The sequence below is a fragment of the Aulostomus chinensis genome, chromosome 22 (genome assembly GCF_037954235.1).
Source record: "Aulostomus chinensis isolate RoL2024-O1b breed Wild chromosome 22, RoL_Achi_v1.0, whole genome shotgun sequence".
In the NCBI taxonomy this organism is placed as follows: domain Eukaryota; kingdom Metazoa; phylum Chordata; class Actinopteri; order Syngnathiformes; family Aulostomidae; genus Aulostomus; species Aulostomus chinensis.
In genome coordinates, this window is record NC_141341.1 from 21,635,776 (window position 1) to 21,652,882 (window position 17,107).

Here is a 17,107-nt window from a genome sequence, read left to right on the forward strand (position 1 = left end):
AAGAAGAACGTGTCACTATTTTCAGTTGTCATCTCAGTTCCAAGAAGTCAAGAAAGGCCCCTTCACAGCCTGTTTAGGCAGGACAAACGTATGTAATGCATTGGAAGGCGCTTTTAATCGCACTCATAAATGCTGCGTTCATGTGCTTTAGGAAACATGAGGAGGAACTCTAAAAAGGCTTAAAAAATAATGCAGTTGGTCAGGATGTGTCCTTGCACCAATCAGTAATAATTTAGATTTGCTGCAGTGTTCATTTCGAGAAGGAAAACAAGACCAAATCATTTTTTAAAAAAGATTACATTCATCAAAATCAGCTCAAAAAAACTGATCGCAATTAAATAAAGAGGGATTTTCATTAATCAAGAGTTGTCATAGACTGAACATGTAGTTTTCATTGATGAAGATGAAGTAAATGTTGTCATGACAAAAAAGGGTATGCGAATAAGACGAAAACAAAAGCAAAAATTGAAAATTTAGTTCTGATCCCGACAGAAGAACTCTTTATCCCACAAAAGTTCACTTGTCATACATGAAAAAAAACTGACACACTCGCACAAACACACACACATACACACACACAATCTGATGAAACCAAAAAAAATTGATTTGCTCAAAAAAAAATATTCCACCCTTTCGTAAAATAACTGTCGCTTTGTGTGTCGGAATCAATTTGCCCCCTTGACGTCCCAGGTCCAGTGAACGCAGCATGAGTTCTCTGTTGATGTTATTGGCTGGTTCACGTGCGCTGACCACGTAAACAGAGGGCTCCGTGAACGCACCTCGGGTCCATGCTCCGCATCAGCAGTCCGCTCACCAGTGCCCCGCAACACTCGCACTCAGCTCCGCAGACCCTCCGCACTCCCAAAACACCGACATGGATGCCCTGAAGTCGGCTGGAAGAGCCATAATCCGGAGCCCAAGTGTGGCGAAGCAGTCGTGGACCGCCGGCAGACACAGAAGTAAGAAACACAGTGACTTTTTGAGGAGAGAAAAGTCGTGCGAGGAAGTTTTGTTTTTGTTTTGTGAGTGCTTTAGGAGTTTCTCCCTTGTTTCCCACATTGCCAGTCGATGACAAGATTATTTCCGACCTGTGGCACTGACTCAACCAAAGTTTAGTTCAGCTGTAAAAGCCGAACACGCTAAATGTAGGCTGCTGCCAGCCGACGCGGCCGAGTTCAGAGTTTAGTTTAACATCTTTTGTCTTTTTTTTGGGTTGTTTTTGTGGGAACAAATAAACTGGAACCGCTCAACTCCGTGAACCGCGGCCCCAACCAGACCGGCAGTGAGTCACGTTTACGTTCTCACCTGTTCAAATGTTTGCGATCCGGTTCGTCTCATTGAAGGAATTTACCGGAAATGTATTTTTACAAAAAAATCTCAAGAATTAGAATCACATGTGAACATTCGATCTGAAAATAGACAATGATAGAATTGATTCTGACTTAAAAGTCGTGATACTGAGTGAAAAAAGTCGGATTAAGGAAAAAAAATCAGAACACTAAATTTATTCCTCGTATTCTGACTGTGAATCTGTGGTTTTCTTCATAGAATTTTGGAAGAGGATTAAAGTCTTTATATGATGTGATATTCATGTATTTTTTTCCTTTTTTTGTGAAATTTGTGAATATTTGCTCCGTATATTTTAAGAAAAAAACCCAAACAAACAACAAAAAGTAAAGCTACAGACCAGTACTTCACCCTGCATGAATCCACAGGTTTCCTGTGTGGTCACTGCAATAACTCACTTCATTGTCCTGTCCTGTAACTTGACTCTCGACAGCAGCATTTTGCATTTGAAGATAATCTCAATCGTCCTCAAAACAACCCCAGCCTCTGTCCTGAAGGAGGGCAGAGGCCAGAGCTGCAGTGATTTTTAGTGCCTTGCTGAAGAGCCCCTCACCAGCTCAGGAGCTGGGGCACACACAGCAACATGAAGCCCCAGCGGTGGGTCAATGAGGTGCCATTGTTGGACTCAAGGGCTACTTTGTGAGCTAAATCTCACTTGATCTTGGCTGTAAAGTTGCAGAGGAATGACCGGAAAGCTTAGAGAGGCTGGAAGCTTCCATGCCTGGAACCCAGAGGCCGGGGCAGGAATGCTGCAGGTCAGTCAGTGCACGGCCTTGCTGGCTTAAGATCAGGCTGCTCTTTTTGAATTCCACCAGGCAGGATATTATAAGATATGAGGCAATTGGAAACAAAAATATATATATATATATACTTATACTTCACCCCCTCACTGTGTGTGATTGTAACTCACCAGAAAAAGTAACAATGCATCTAAATTTTCATTATTAATCAAAATTCCCCCAAATGATCAATAGATAAGATGAGACATGAGAAGGTTTCCTAGTAGAGGAAACCTTCTCATGTCTCATCACAAGAAGCCATCATTTTAGGAAACGCCCTGATTTTTCATCCTCCCCAGAGCCGGGCGAGAAGATTGAGGCCCTTCTCTCCCCTGTGCCGCATTGGACACCCCCAGAGACTGGCTGACCGCTAGTTAGCTTAGCACAGTGAATGGTCATGAAAGGGAAGTGTTAGCAATTCATTTTTGTTCCTCACCAGACTCGGTCTGCATGAATAGAACTGGGGTTGTGGATGCAATTTTAATCTTGAATTACGAGGCTGTGATTATAGAATCGGATCCATAGTCTACCTCGCTAATTTCGTGATTGGGCTCAGTAATTTGACACAGCACCTCCAACAAAACATTTGAGTGACTTTTGCTAGTAATCATGGCCGACTTCGTCAGCGACGATGAGGAGGATTACCTCTGGACTAACGGCAATCCTGAACTTGATCTACTTAAACCAGAACGTACACAGGGGAGGAACTGTACGTTTTGGAAACTAAGAGGACAAGATGGAGGTATGCTAACCTGCCTAGCCACTACCATTCACTGTGCTAAGCTAACTAGCGGTCAGCAGGTCTCTGAGGGTCTCAGTACCCTATTGCAGCACAGAGGAGAGAAGAAGCTCTACCTTCTTGTCTGGCTCTTGGGAGGATGAACGACAAGCAACCTTTGTGCAGAGTCAGTCAGAAGGTACAGATGGACGCGCGCCATACTCGTGTGGTACCAGTCCTTTATGTTCAATCAGTATGTCTACATACTGTTGGTGAAACATCTCAAACAGTGCAAAAGTCATATATAATTGAGCCTTTTAAATGTTTTTCAGTCCCTTGTTGTCTTTTCAAAGACGTGTTGAAGGTGAGGACTCCACTAGTTTATTGCTTTTACTGTAACTGGGTTAATACATGGATTATCAGAGGACCCGCTGACCCATTTGGTGTAGAAGTAGCGTATTGTAGTAGACTACAGGCTCTTCTGGGCTGCAGGGCACAGATTCCTCTCTAGCGCTGACCCACATCGCCCATGTCAGGCTTCCGGGTCTGACACTGGCAAGCAGCCCTCTTTCCCCTCGGGTCAGATTTGAACCAGGTGACTGCGGGACCTCAAAGCCATCGGGGCTGACGCCTGAAGGCCAGGACACCTCACACGGTTTCATGTCAAGTGTGTCGAGCTTAGGAGACTTCAGTGCACCCTGAATTTGCATTTCACCAGAACAGAAGACCGAGTCTACGTTACAGATTGTATCTCAGCCAAGCTGCTCGCTTGACTCTCCACACCAGCGCTCTGCCGGTGTCGAGGACCAGCCTGGCGACAATCATCCGAGTTCCAGAGACCTTCTCTTCATGGAGGCGCTAATCACTTGCATGACGAGAATATTGCTTACAGATATTTTACCAAAGTGTGACCATCTGGAGTCAGATAACCTCTGGTTTGAAAAAAGAGATAAAGCCTTTGTCAGTTGGGCAAAAGAAGCCGAGTGGCCACGCTGTTCTGGGCTCTGGGAATTTGAGATGAGCATTTTCTACACATTTGTTGACTAAATGGTTCATTGATTGGGGAAAATATCAGCAGATCAATTGGTGAAAATTCTTCTTGTTGCCAGGTGCCTTGTTGAATAATGACTCATTCTGCCTTGCTGTCATGGGACTCTGTCAGATGAGTCTGTTTCCTCTGCATTGTGGGTGATCACCCTTGACTTTACCCTTGTGTTTGGTCGTGTCCACTCCACAGATGAGATGTGAAATGATGACGAGATGTGAACGGAAGCCTCAACTCCTTACAAATGTTGGTTAAAGTTGCATCTGCAGACACTTCCTCTTCTTTATTTTGTCTCTGACTTCTAGTCAGAGATTCTACTTTCTTTGGAAGCTGGCTGCGGAACTGCGTGGATGTAGTTCAGTTGTGTCGAATGATAAATGGTGGCAAGAAGCGGGTCTTTGAGAAAGGTCATTTGGCGCACAGTTTGAGGGGAGAGTGGTGGAGGTGTGGGGACACACTTGGCCGTTTCCACAGTGATTCAGTGTTTGGTGGAGACACACAAATCAGCCAGGATGTGACTTGTGTGTCAGTTTGGCCCTTTTGGATCAGCGCATTTGTTGCCACAGTGTCAAGCAGAGATCTTTTTTACGCTTGGAGGAATGAAATGGATTCTTCGGCTGCAGCGATGGATTTGATGGATGACCCAGGAGCTGTGGGTTCGGGTACTTCCTTTTCCTTCTCTTTGCCCCCCCCCCCCCATTCTCTGTATGGCAACACGAACATCTGGACTAATTTGTTACACCCAGGAATTCATGTTTTGTATCAGGCATTCATGAGGGCAATGTGTGTATGTACAGTAGAGTCACCTGGTTCTACTTGGCCTCGGTCCACACGTGCACACAGCTGTTTCCTTTCACATGTTTTTGACCTCTGTCCCCCAGTAGTCTTTGCATTCTTGGGCTGATCCGTGCCTTCCTGGTACCTGGTGACTCCATGTTGATGTTTCTTCAAAGCAGGCTACATCAAATCCCTTACCAGACGTAGGCTGTTCAGTGTGTCTGACATGACCAGCGCTCCCTTCTGCTGGACAGACTGACAGATGTCTGTTTCCTGGAAGGTCGTACAGTCTTAAGGAATAAAACTGAATGTAAGTGAAGAGGTTGTTTTAAGGGTTTTTCTATTGAGTCATGGAGGAGTAAATCCTAAAACCCGGAAGTAAGCTAGCAACAACGGGTTCCCTCGAATCCAACCAGTATTTTCTTCAGCAGGTTTTTGTTGAAATACTTGAAACTAGGTCCGTAGTTCATATTAGCTTTTAGCTTTTTGTTTTCAATGTTGTCTTCTACAGTACAAACATGTCAGTAACTACAGCTTTTCTTAAACAATGGTTTCTAGCAAGTAGCTGAGCAAGGCGACAGAGGATGTTGTGGACATAAAACAGCATCACAGCGAAATGGTGGTGCCGGTGAAGAGGGCACATCATAGTTCAGTCTGTTCATAGCTTTGACCTCCAGAATCTAATCAGTGTTTCCTGGCTGTGCTGTCCTTTTTCTCTGACAGCTGTTCGAGGCTGTGGTTTAGAGAGGCGACTGTTAAATTAGATTCTCCCACCGATGTGTATGAAAATACTGTCATGTAGTAACTTTATGCATGAAAATATCCATCATTCAGAGCAATAAACTCCAGTTCTTAATAATTATGGTCTCTCAGCAGCTTCAGTCCAGCCGCAGACTGTCCTCCTGTATTTGTGGTGTCTGCTCGTGTGTGTGTGTGTGTGTGTGTGTGTGTGTGTGTGTGTGTGTGTGTGTGTGAACATGTGGCTGCAGGAGTGTGTGGTATGCACAGAGTCCCAGTGGAGGTAAATGCTTGGAAGATGAATTTCGAGGTAACGGGGCTGTTTTTCTCCTCTTACCCCTCATAACGTCTCTCTGGTTCTCTGAAGAAACCACAGTAAACAGGGTCAGCGGGTCAGGGCTAGCCGGTACCAGACGGAACTGATAAGAAGCCTCTTGTTGGTAGCAGATGTTCCTTCATTAGTTACAGTTTTCACATTTTGCATCTTTGTTGATTCCGTGAAACTGAGATGATATGTTTTTGGCCCTTTTTGGGAGGGCTGTAATATAACTGTTCATCTTATCACGACTTGTCACTCTCTTGCTGTTTTTCTGGCTTCCAACTCTTTTTATTGTCCAGGCTTGTAGGTTGTTTTGGAGTTGAAATATTTACTTTACATGGACAAAACCTCTGACCTAGATATCCTGCTTTCCTGCCCCGCTTCAGGGGGAGAAAATTTAAGTTCAGCATAGGCTGTTTACATTTCCTCTGATTTGTGATTTTCTCCGTATCTGTGAGTGTTCTCGGGAAATATGGTATTTATTTTGGAGCTTGACATGTGAAGGGGACGGCAGGCTCATCTGAGTGGTCGTAACCAACAAAGATGAGATGAGGCACAAGATCCAGCAGCTTCAAGCAGGCTTGACTCATTTTTCCATGAATTTGTGTTTGTTTCTTCCGCTGCAGAGCTTCCAGAGAACTGGACTGACACAAGAGAGACCGTCTTAGAGGGAATGACCTTCAACCTCCGTCACCTCGGCATGACCCTGGTGGACCAGCCCAAAGGAGGGGATCTGTCAGCGGCCGCTGTGAAGAGGATCATGGCCACGGTGAGAGCTGGGAACTTTTTAGATGATAGAGTTTTTGCCTCTTTGAACGTAACTGGAGATGAAAACAACTTTTTTTCTGAATAAGTTACAACATGGAACACATCAACTCCCATGATCAGCTGTTTGAAGGAAAATAAAATTAATATCTTTTACAAAACATGTTGACTTTGTTGGTCAACTTAGCCAGCTACCATATTTGAAAAGTCCCAGAAGACCACACGGTGTTTCGGTTTGAGTGTAAACACTTTTTGTGATCAAATATTTATTTGCTATGTTGCCCTTTTTTAAAAAAAGCACAGAAAACTACAGTCACTTAGCACACACTCAGGTCCAGCCCCATCCCCTCCCCATGACCCGGGACCACCTGACATGTCAAACCCACACTGTGATATGCATCATTCCAGGATTCACACATACAAAAATCTGACAAATGGTAAATGGACTCTATTTTGTAAAGAGCTTTTCTACCTTGGTGGCACTCAAAGCACTCTACAGCGTCATCTCATTCACCCGTTCACACACACTCACACACACTCACACACTGATGCTGGAGGCTGGCATGCAAGAAGCCAACCTACTCATCAGGAGCAATTCTCTTGCTCAAGGACATTTTGACATGGCCACCAGAGGCGAGGATCAAACTCTCCCTCTCAGCCATGCCCGAACCATTGTCCAGCTCTGAATCCACTGTGTGAATATAGAACAGATCCACTAATGTAGAGCGCAACACAAACAATGAAGCCCAACATGACATCAGTCTTTGGAGGAACACATCACACTTCTGCTGGTTCAGCACCTGCAGGTGTGGCGAGTGTGTTGGCTGAAGGACCATTCGAATGAAAACATCTCACAGGACATTTACAACTAGTTTCCTCTGTGTGGATTTCTTAATGTCATCTTACATTTCCTCTACACTTTGGTAATATCTGATAACGGATGAACAGATTTGATTTTGAGTTAATATCAAACCTCTTTCTTAGCATTATTTGTCTCGTGTCGTAGGCCAAAGCCAGTGGGAAAAAGCCTCAGAAGGTCGCTCTGAAGGTTTCTCCTCAGGGAATTGTCCTGTGCGACCGCTCCACCAATAAATCCCTGGAAAATGTCTCCATATACAGGTGTGCTTGCATCCCATGTTGTTGCACTCGTGCAGTTGTGACCTGCAAGACTGTGAGTCCTGCATGTGACTATGACGCTGCTGTACAGTGTGTGTTTAACCTTCCACCTCTGGCCTGCAGGATATCCTACTGCACTGTTGATAGGCTGCATGATAAAGTGTTTGCTTATATCGCTCAAAACACTGTGAATGGGACCCTGGAGTGCCACGCCTACCTGTGCTCCAAGAGGAAAGTGGTGAGTTGCCAGTTGATGTTGTTGTTGTTGTTCGGTAGAAGATAAATAAAAGTCCAGTGCCTAATGAGGTTCCTGCTGGTCTCATGGTCAGCCCTGGGAATATCAGTCTGTAGATATGGTTCTACCACCTGAGTGGCTGGATTATTTTCTGTAGTCAAATAAAAACATCTATTTACATTCATATCTTAAGTGTCGTATCACCATAAAACATTCCTGTCCGACCTTCAGCACTCGTGCCTTTGGCCACTCCCCCTCCAGGGCCAAATACCGTTCTTGGAATAGAAAGCATTTATCTCTTAGTACCTTTGTGACATCACACAATACCCCTCCATCCTGAGGAGGAAACCCTCCAGCCTTCTGTCTGTGTCTGACGCCCAGAAGGGCACTCCTGCTCTCGTCTTACCCGCTTCCATGCTCGTCCTCCCTTCTGCCAGGATGAACATAACTCCCTCCTTCCTTCATACTCGCTTCTCTATTATCATGACATCATTCTAATCGCGCTGCAGCTCCGGCGTGGACAACTTTAATATGACCGTTGAAGAACTTCACCTTTTAAACCTTTTTAATGGCTTAAGCTTTAACCAGTGACATGAGTCATCAGTAATTTGCTCTGTTTACTGAAATGCTTAGCAAAACTGTGTGTGTGTGTCTTTCTGTCTGTCTTTAATTGTCCAACATGAATGTGTGGCCTGTCACTAAGTGTATTCTCCTGCTGCTCTCCAGGCTCAGGCTGTAGCTTTGACGGTAGCCCAGGCTTTCACAATAGCCTTTGAACTCTGGCAAGTGGCTAAAGAAGGCAAGTAACACACACACACACACACACACACACTTACCATAGCTTACTGTATTCATGGGCACCAGTAATGGGTTCTCTCAACCCTTAGACTGAGTTGATGTTACAGGGTTTTGAAATCTGGGCTAATTTGAAAGCTGTGGGAGGCCACAGACATGACGACAGATTTGACCAGGGGTGAATATTTGAGCCCTGAAATGCACACATAGATGATGATGATGATGATGATGATCTCACAGACACGAGTATGGTAACGTGTGATGTCACACACTAAGTTGGACTGTTGTTGTCGGCCGCTGGGTCACGTCAGACTCATTGGCTGGAGATACAGTTTTGTTTCCCAGATGGGGCTCGTGCTATCTGCTGCTGCTGGCTAACATCCCTTCAGCTCATGCTTATTGGCTCGTGCAGGTCTCAAGTCTGTTCCTCTCACTCTGCAGGATTAGAGTCAGGTTGCAGGGAGCCTCCGATCTGGTCAGCGTCATTAAAATACCCTAACCATCATCATCAAGCCATTTAAACATGAAAGTGGGCTCCCAACACACAGAAGCCCAATGTGTGGAGGAGCGGTTTTATCAGTGACTTACGCAGCTGTTCGTCCTGAGTCAACCTCGATGCACCAGTGCTGTAAGCAGACCTGGACTTTCTTCTGATATGTCCTCGTTCCTCTTTGCTCCATTCTAGAGAAAGGGAGACGAGTCAAGTCGGGATCAGCCGGAGAGGCCAGCAGTAGCTCCCGTTCGGAGAGGTCCAACAGCCTGGGGAGCCTGAAGGGGACAGGTACAAACAAAAACCGTGACTGTGAGGATGATGATAGATGAAGAAGCTTTGAGTGCTGAAGTCTGTTTGACCCTGATATCTCAGCGACGCCTTGAGGAAGCTAGGATTGTCCTCTAATCACTGATAAGAATTTGGTGGTCAAAGGTCAAGGTCATTGGGAGCTCACAAAACATTTTTTCCGCAACAACTCAACCCAAGACACTGATGTCCAGTCAGATGAAATGAAGACAGTTTATATGCAAAATGTCAAAGGTCAGCTTACTGTGACATCACAATGCTCTGCAAAAAGTCTGTATGTTCCACATTGGTTTGGATACTGAGCTGGTGACAGACACAGAACGCTCCGCGATGGGATCCTCCATGACAACTTCCCTTTTACCGTGAGAATACACGCAGTAGCTTTTTACTGGTCTCTCTAAGTCTGCACTGCAGCTTTAATGGACAGAAATGGATGTAAACAGGAACCAGAGGAGTTGGCGAAGGCAAGCCGATAAGTCTTTTAATTCTCTAGTAACATTAGAAACATTACCTTAAATCTGCTGATGCAGTCATTCATCATATCTCTCTCTCTCTAGATGGACAGATAGATAGATGATAATGAATACACAATATTTTCTATGTAGATATAAACAGCAATTGCCATCACAAATACCTGAGTTCAGTTCAGATCCTTCCCTCTGCTAGAAATACACTCCCTGAAAATAGAGACAGAGTTTGCAGACATCTTGAGTGGATGCTGATCATTACAACAAGGGGAAAAAACATAATCGAGCCTTCGCCTGAAGTACCTTCAGGCTCAGGCCCTAAAAATAACCCCAGCAAATCGCCACTGTGAGAAGAGAATCCATGGAAGAAGCCAAGAGAAACAGTCAAGGCTCAATGATCGGTGAAGGGTCTTATGGCGCCCTCTGGTGTTAGTGTTTAAAACATGGCTTTTAATTATGAAAACGCTCCTTTTTCATGTTTTGTTTTTTTTTACATTTACATAGCTTGTGAATATGAAAACTCTTTTGGGTCATCTCTCCTCCTCCTCCTTACCAGATGTTGCCGTGGATAACCTGTTGGACTTTGAGGAGTGTGTGAATGTTGTGGAGACCGACGGAGAGCAGGATCAGCTGGACCACCACAGGCCATCAGACACCAACAACAACCCCGGCCTGGTGAGACTCTCCTCTCACCTGGCTTGCTCTAATAACATCTGTCTTTTATGTTCTTAAACAACTTGACACTAAAGACACTTTTTTTTGTCCATCCAGGAAACAGAAGATGGCTTGGATGAGGCCTTCTCTAGGTGAGATAGTTGAAACGACATCATGGCGTCTAAGCAACATTTGGACTCATTTAAGGCAGGCGATGGTGCAGCAAATTCGAATCCAGGAAAGTCTGCACACTCCAGTTCCTTTGCTGCGCAGTGTGTCAGTGCATCCACAAAATACATGGATGAATTCACAGGAAGGGAGCCACTCTTGTTTTCAGTGGGGGTTTTTGTTTGTTTTTTTACCCGTGAGATCTTCTCATACATGTTAGGTTTTATACCAAATTATTCCTCCTGATTCTCATAAAATCCCTCCTCACTATAATCTGCAGTATATTGTAGTCCTTTATTGTGCTGCTTGGCTCCACAGTGCCACTCACTGATGATCACTCTGTGCTGCACATCTCAAATCCTTCAGTCGCTGATTAAACGGGAAATATTGGGATATGAATGTGACTAAAGCCAATGAAATCAACGGGAAATAATTGGGTGTGACAGCTGAGCTTTGAATGTCCTCAATCTATTGTGTGTTTGTGTCTCCAGCTGTGCTCTGGATAGCTTTGGTTCATTTCCAGGTAAAGTTGAAAACTACTGTCACAAGTCCTCCGTAGTGTAGTCGTCCTCATCACTAACCTGACATTAATCCACCCAGTCGCACCGTCTCATGGGTCAGCCGGGCTTCAGTCGACTGCTTCCTGTGGTGGCCTTCCAGATTAGTCAAAGTGACAAACTTGTGTCTAATAACAAAGCTGATTCTGAGTATTCTTTAAAAAAAAAAAAAATCAACTGTTCCATCTCATCATCACCAACTATCGTCGTCGTCATCATCATCGCCGCCTCCTTCGATCATCATTTCTGTACCTGCTGTAGCTTTGTCTCAACGGGCTTGAATCATCTACTTTACAGCACTAACAGAGTCCTGTGAGAATGGTGTGTTTTTGAGAGTTAGCGTGGTTCACTCCAGGATTTAAGATTAGTCGAGAAAATAAGCTGGACTTGCACTTTTTTCAGCGTGATAATCTGTGAATAAACAAATATTTCATCGTGGGAGATTTTTAAAGCATAAAGGCAGTCGTTAGGAGCATCAAGCTAACTGCAGGCACGCGACTCCAGCAGCAGCCGTTTTTGAGGCGCGTACAAGTTTCAAAATTCACATTTGTGGGATTTACTGAAACACTGCGGGCTGTAGGATAAATTATTACAGCCACAAATGTGTGTGTCAACCATACGTGGTGTAGAGGCCTTTAACCATAATCCCATATGTTTGACAGTTAATGGCTTGTAGGTCTCAGTGTTGGAGGTCTTTGTGGTGTAAGGGAGTGAAATGACTCCCATAGTGACACAGCTACCACAGCTCTCGACGCTTGCTGTCTCACTCCTGTCACCGAGGAGATATTTGGATGGTGGAAACGTGTTTATCATCTATTTGAGTTAGTGGAGTCTGATATTGACATGAAAGATCTCCCAGATCCCAGTGAGCCAAGTGTCTTCGAAGAGACCGACGACGATCCCAGACTTGTACACGTTTTACTTGGAGAAAAGACAGTTCGAAGCCAAATTTAGGGTCATTAAATTGAACGGGTCAGTTGCTACAATCATTAGTCCACCAGAACGCCATCAAACAGAGCAACCAGGTTTCCTGATGAAGTCACATGACTCTGATGTCCAGAGACGCATAACACTCGTGCTACTAACTGAAAAATGCAGTCCCACTTGAGGAGACGCTTGTTTATCAGTTGCTTCACTTCCAAGATCACGACAAGTGTCTGTCAATTTCCTGGTGCTTGTGTACTCTTTCTCTCGCTGTAGTAGTACTCCAGTCATTTCCTGTATAATGTGTATAACAATGTGTCTCAGCACCAGGAGCACAAACTAGTACACAAACAGCCTTGGCTCCTTCAGACCTCCTCCTTCCATCAGAACAGGAAAGGCTGTTGCACCACACACTCATCATAAAGCTCCATAAACGTATTTTTTTAAACGATTAAGTTGGCCATATACTCAAATTTTGTTTTCCCAAAAAACCAAAAGCAGCCCAATGACAAGCGATGAAGAATTCTTCTGTACTGTGTGTCATTGTTGCATGTGAATTGGGGTGTACTGGGTCAGTCCCACATTCAGTGACCTCGTGACGTGGGTACCACAGAAACGGCATATTTACTTTTTAAAGTTAATGTGCTAAAAATATTTGTTAATAAACAGAGCGGATACGCGCGGCTTACGTTCTTCAACAGAAGAATAAAAGTTTTAAATGTGATTCCATTCCTTGGTGCAGTCACGTTTTGAACGGGCCCAGTAAATCCAGCCTCGTTCTTAAATGGCTTCACATATTTTGAAGGGGATCATAACATTTTCTGGGTACTCCATCTCGTCCTGTTTGTCTCCTCAGACTGGCAGTATCACGTACTAACCCCCAGGTCCTGGACACTGGGCTGATGCCCCAAGACTTGCTGCGTGAAGCTGACTGGGACAGCACCAGCGGGAACAATCCCAACACACTCGGCACATTTGAGAAAGATCTCTTCAGCTTCTGACCACCACCACACATCCGCGCGAGAGAGACGTTAATCGAGGGGAGGACAGGTGGGGGTGCGAATGTCTTCCAGTGAAATAACGAGGCCGCACTGTATTTAGATGAGTCTGCCCCAAGTCCATAAGGGAATATGTGTAGAAGTGTGAGAAGTAGATGGGCCTGTACACCTCTTAGTTGTCTCTCTTTACGTGGACGATGCTTCTTCCCTGTCTGTGGCTGCTGGCTCTGCACACCAAAGCAATACTAACATCCTCCAAGGTTACTGCATCTCTCCTCTTATTATCACTGCATCCTAATTTCTTCTCTTTGTTTACTTCAGTGGTAGTTTTGGGATCATAATCAGTGTTTTGTACATGTGTCTGATTTATATTTATAGTTTTGTAATTATATTTTTATAGATAAAGATGAGAAGGATTAATTTTGTATCAGCAGGCATTAGTAACTGCAGGACAATCTGCTAACTGCATCTGTGTGTTTAAACTTGGCTCCTGTGGCGGTGGAAGTAGATCAGGTCCAGTCAGTGCCTGTGATTGTGATTGTAGACTTCAATCAGTTGCTGCAGTGTGACGATGCTCTGAATGACCTAATGTGGCCTTTTCAATGTAACCTGTAATCTACCAGCATTAAAAAAATAATAAAAAAAAATATAGTGAAGCATTAGAAATGGAATCTCTGTAATTTGTTGAGTCACATTTGTCGGTGGAGAGGAAACCTTCATGACGGCTCCATCACAAGGTCCATTTGAGTTGCCATTCTGGAGCCTTTTAGCACTTGTAGAGTCCATCAATTCATTCTTTAGTTTCCGAACTGGTTAGCATAGCTTAGCCAAAAAAGCAAAGAAAAAGCTTCGCCAAGGTTAACCCCCGTGCAGGTTGTTAATTCCTACCTTATAATGAGGCTTTTACAGTTTAATAATGTCTTTTGACCAAAGTTTTTCAGTGAAATTAAACGAGATTACATGTAAAATAAGCAACCACCAAATGTAAAAATGGCTGTAAATAATGGCATGGTCATGTTAATTTGGCTGAAAAGGGATGTTGAATTTACCAGCTCAGTGCGTCAATTTTACCATTTTATTTTGTAAATGATGACAGTTTTAAGTTGTAAAATGTACAGTTTGTTCTGTAATATGGTTTACATTCTGCAGTATTTTTTACAGTATTTTTCTGGCAACCACAGCTGCCAGCTTTTTTCCGTAAAAACATTTTTTTTACAGTGTGTGTTTTCATGCTGTAAAGTTTTGGACGGAGGGAAACAAGATGTAACACGCTACTCAGTTAGCCTACTCGTGCGTGATAGGCTAACTGAGTCTGGCTAACGTTCCCTCTGGATACTAAGCTAACCACAGACACTTAGCACACCTATAAAGAAGTGGTTTAGATCTTCTGAAGCTTAGCAATAAAGCGAGTTATCGAACTTTCCCTATGGACAACATCAACAGAAAATCCTTTGTAATGTGTTACAAGAAGTTGTTTTTTTTCTACAATTCAAGATAACGCAGGGCTCTGAACCAAGGAGCATCAAGTGCGTGCTTCTGTGTGGTGGTAAGATGGAGGTGTAGTTTGCCTCTGTGACCAGCAGGTGGCAGCTTTGTACTGGCCAGTGGGGAGAGAATCACACGAAGGTGGGCTTTGAGTCTGGTCACATCTCCAGCTCGGGTCTAAACACGCTGTTCTCTCCAGTGCGAGGTGAAGCTGTCCTGCAATGTCGTACATGCAACTTTGAAATAGTTGTGTCAGATGTATGTAAACAACCAGTGACAGAACGTGAAGACTGGGGAGAAGGACACGGGGCTGGAGCTTCCCCGGCTTCCTCTCTCACACACGTTCCCTGCCACGTTCTGTATTCAGTTTGTGTGTGTGTGTGTGTGAGAACATGACTCTGGAAGTCACATGGTCCCTCTCTGTCTTTCTCACAGGCTCTGGCTCAGGGAAGCTTTTGTTTTTTTTTTTCTATTCGTCCGACAAGCTTACTTAACCACCTGCATTATTTAACAGTCTTTCCTCAAAGGAAGCTCCAAATCTCTGTCTGGTCTGTAAGTTTACCCCAAAATGTGCACTGAGATGCAGTCTGAGCCAGAGAAGAGATGCTCTGTAGCTACGCACACAGCTAATTAGCATTAAGGGTTGCGCTCTCAAAGTAAGTTTTAGGCAACACAATAATAATAATAAAAAAACCTGGAAGATGTGAGAAGTCCATCAGTTTTACTGTTTGTACTGTGCAGGGTCACTAAACTGAATGTCCAACTTTTGGTAACACACATCCGTCCTGGATGACAACTGCTAGCTGGCTTTGCCCAAACAAACAAACCCCTCCCACCTACTGCACCTCACCTGTGTTTTGGCTGAAAGTGAAGCACATTTTCATCTTGTGTTATTTTCACAATTGTGTCATCAATGTTTATATTATCGTATGCCAGCAAATTTACAATCAGATAATTCAGAGATGAACAGTAACCTAGCAACACGCGCATCATATACAGTGAGTATGTATGTGACAGCTTACTGATGGCTGCCAGAGTTTTATCTATTCAAGAAAAATATAAAGTCACTGTATGTGAATTTGATAATTGAGGCTTGCTGATTTGTTTATAAAAGTATTTATTCTTTTTTTTTTTTAATTATTTATGTTGGCACCAATAGGCCACCAGACACATGCATGGACAGAACAATGTTGAGAGAAAGTAAACACACATGGCTTTTGCTAACAACAAAATCACAAGCTAACAAACTTGCAGCGGGCTGTGCAGCTCACACACACACACACACACACACACACACACACACACACACCCTCCATTTAAGTGACCATATGAGGGTGGATGTGTGTGTGTGTGTGTTGTTCCATTAGGACACACACACAACTTTACCAGTGTGTTATGTACGGCTGAAGCCAGTGCTGCGGCGAGCGGCTCAGCCTCGACTCAAAGTAAACTAGTACCCAGCTGCAGCTTCAACCAGGATTTGTACCTGAAGTACTGATATTTCACATTGAGGACGTTCCTCACCTGATGTTACCTGCTATCACTGCACTTTCAGAGCTGTTGAGCGTTACTTTGCTCCTCCTCCACCGGCGGGGAGAGGGACTTTAGTAAATTCATGCGCAAGAAAGAATGAGATGTGTCACTGGAATATCATCATGTCCTTGTCTTGTGCCGGGGTGAACACCTTGCGCCCTCTCTGGAGGAACATTTAGTTTTTCTTGTCCGCAGGATGCCCAGGTGGCGTGGGAGGGTGTGAATCTCTCCGGTGTTATGTGCCGTGGCTGCTGACCCAGCCTCATAAACCGACCTTGAGTTTGATGACCCGACCACACACACCATCGCAGTCTAAGCTTGTCCCGTTCCACATGCTGGAGGTCGACTTTAGCCGTGTGCGCGCACACACACACACACACACACACACACACACACACACACACACACACACACACTTGATTGATGTTCAGAGAGATCTCTAGATTCAGGCTGAGATGTGGAGCTGATCTCAAGTACCAGATCTGATCAGACAAAAGTGTCTCAGACTCCTGTTTGATGGTCATGTATGTTTAATTGCATGCAGAGCTTAAAGGACATGAAGACTCAGAGGTCGAATCTGTCACACAAAATGATAAATCCATTTCTTTTTAGGGTGAAATGGCTTCTTTGTCTTTTCAGGGTTTTAAGTGTGATGTGATTGTTAATGTATCATTGTACCCTTGAGGCCTTAATTCCCAAACTGGGGTAGGTGGACTGATCCTGAACCGTCTCACTCCATACTAGGAGTGCGACCCAGTCAGAGGCAGGTCCTCTGGGGATATGGACCTAGTGAGCTTTAAGCCAATTTCCTCCTGATTTGGTCAAAAAATAAAACCCTTAAGCAGCAAATTTGGTGCCTAACTTGCTCAAATATTGCAAAATGTTTGA

At 44.2% G+C, this 17,107-nt stretch overlaps 1 protein-coding gene across 2 annotated transcripts; it reads left to right on the forward strand.

The window, feature by feature from the left end:
• Positions 1 to 764: 764 nt before the first annotated feature.
• ldlrap1a (low density lipoprotein receptor adaptor protein 1a) lies at positions 765 to 13,872 on the forward strand. Of its 2 annotated transcripts, XM_086193998.1 has the most exons (10): positions 765 to 959; positions 6,350 to 6,492; positions 7,495 to 7,607; positions 7,728 to 7,842; positions 8,566 to 8,638; positions 9,320 to 9,415; positions 10,457 to 10,575; positions 10,672 to 10,706; positions 11,214 to 11,245; positions 13,060 to 13,872. In XM_086193998.1, exons 1-10 carry the CDS (start codon positions 875 to 877, stop codon positions 13,104 to 13,106), a joined length of 858 nt encoding a protein of 285 aa, XP_086050124.1. In that variant the 5' UTR covers positions 765 to 874; the 3' UTR covers positions 13,107 to 13,872. The 2 variants fall into 2 exon arrangements, with proteins under 2 accessions (XP_086050124.1, XP_086050122.1); XM_086193996.1 differs by lacking the exon at positions 11,214 to 11,245 and having other exon boundaries at positions 13,060 to 13,868.
• The last annotated feature ends 3,235 nt before the right edge of the window (positions 13,873 to 17,107 follow it).

Excerpts from the sequence above, each read along its gene's own strand:
- ldlrap1a (XM_086193996.1), top strand. The coding sequence starts at position 875 with ATGGATGCCCTGAAGTCGGCTGGAAGAGCCATAATCCGGAGCCCAAGT. Across the intron at positions 8,639-9,319 it reads CTGGCAAGTGGCTAAAGAAG|AGAAAGGGAGACGAGTCAAG; the intron begins GCAAGTAACACA and ends GCTCCATTCTAG. Across the intron at positions 10,576-10,671 it reads CCAACAACAACCCCGGCCTG|GAAACAGAAGATGGCTTGGA; the intron begins GTGAGACTCTCC and ends TTGTCCATCCAG.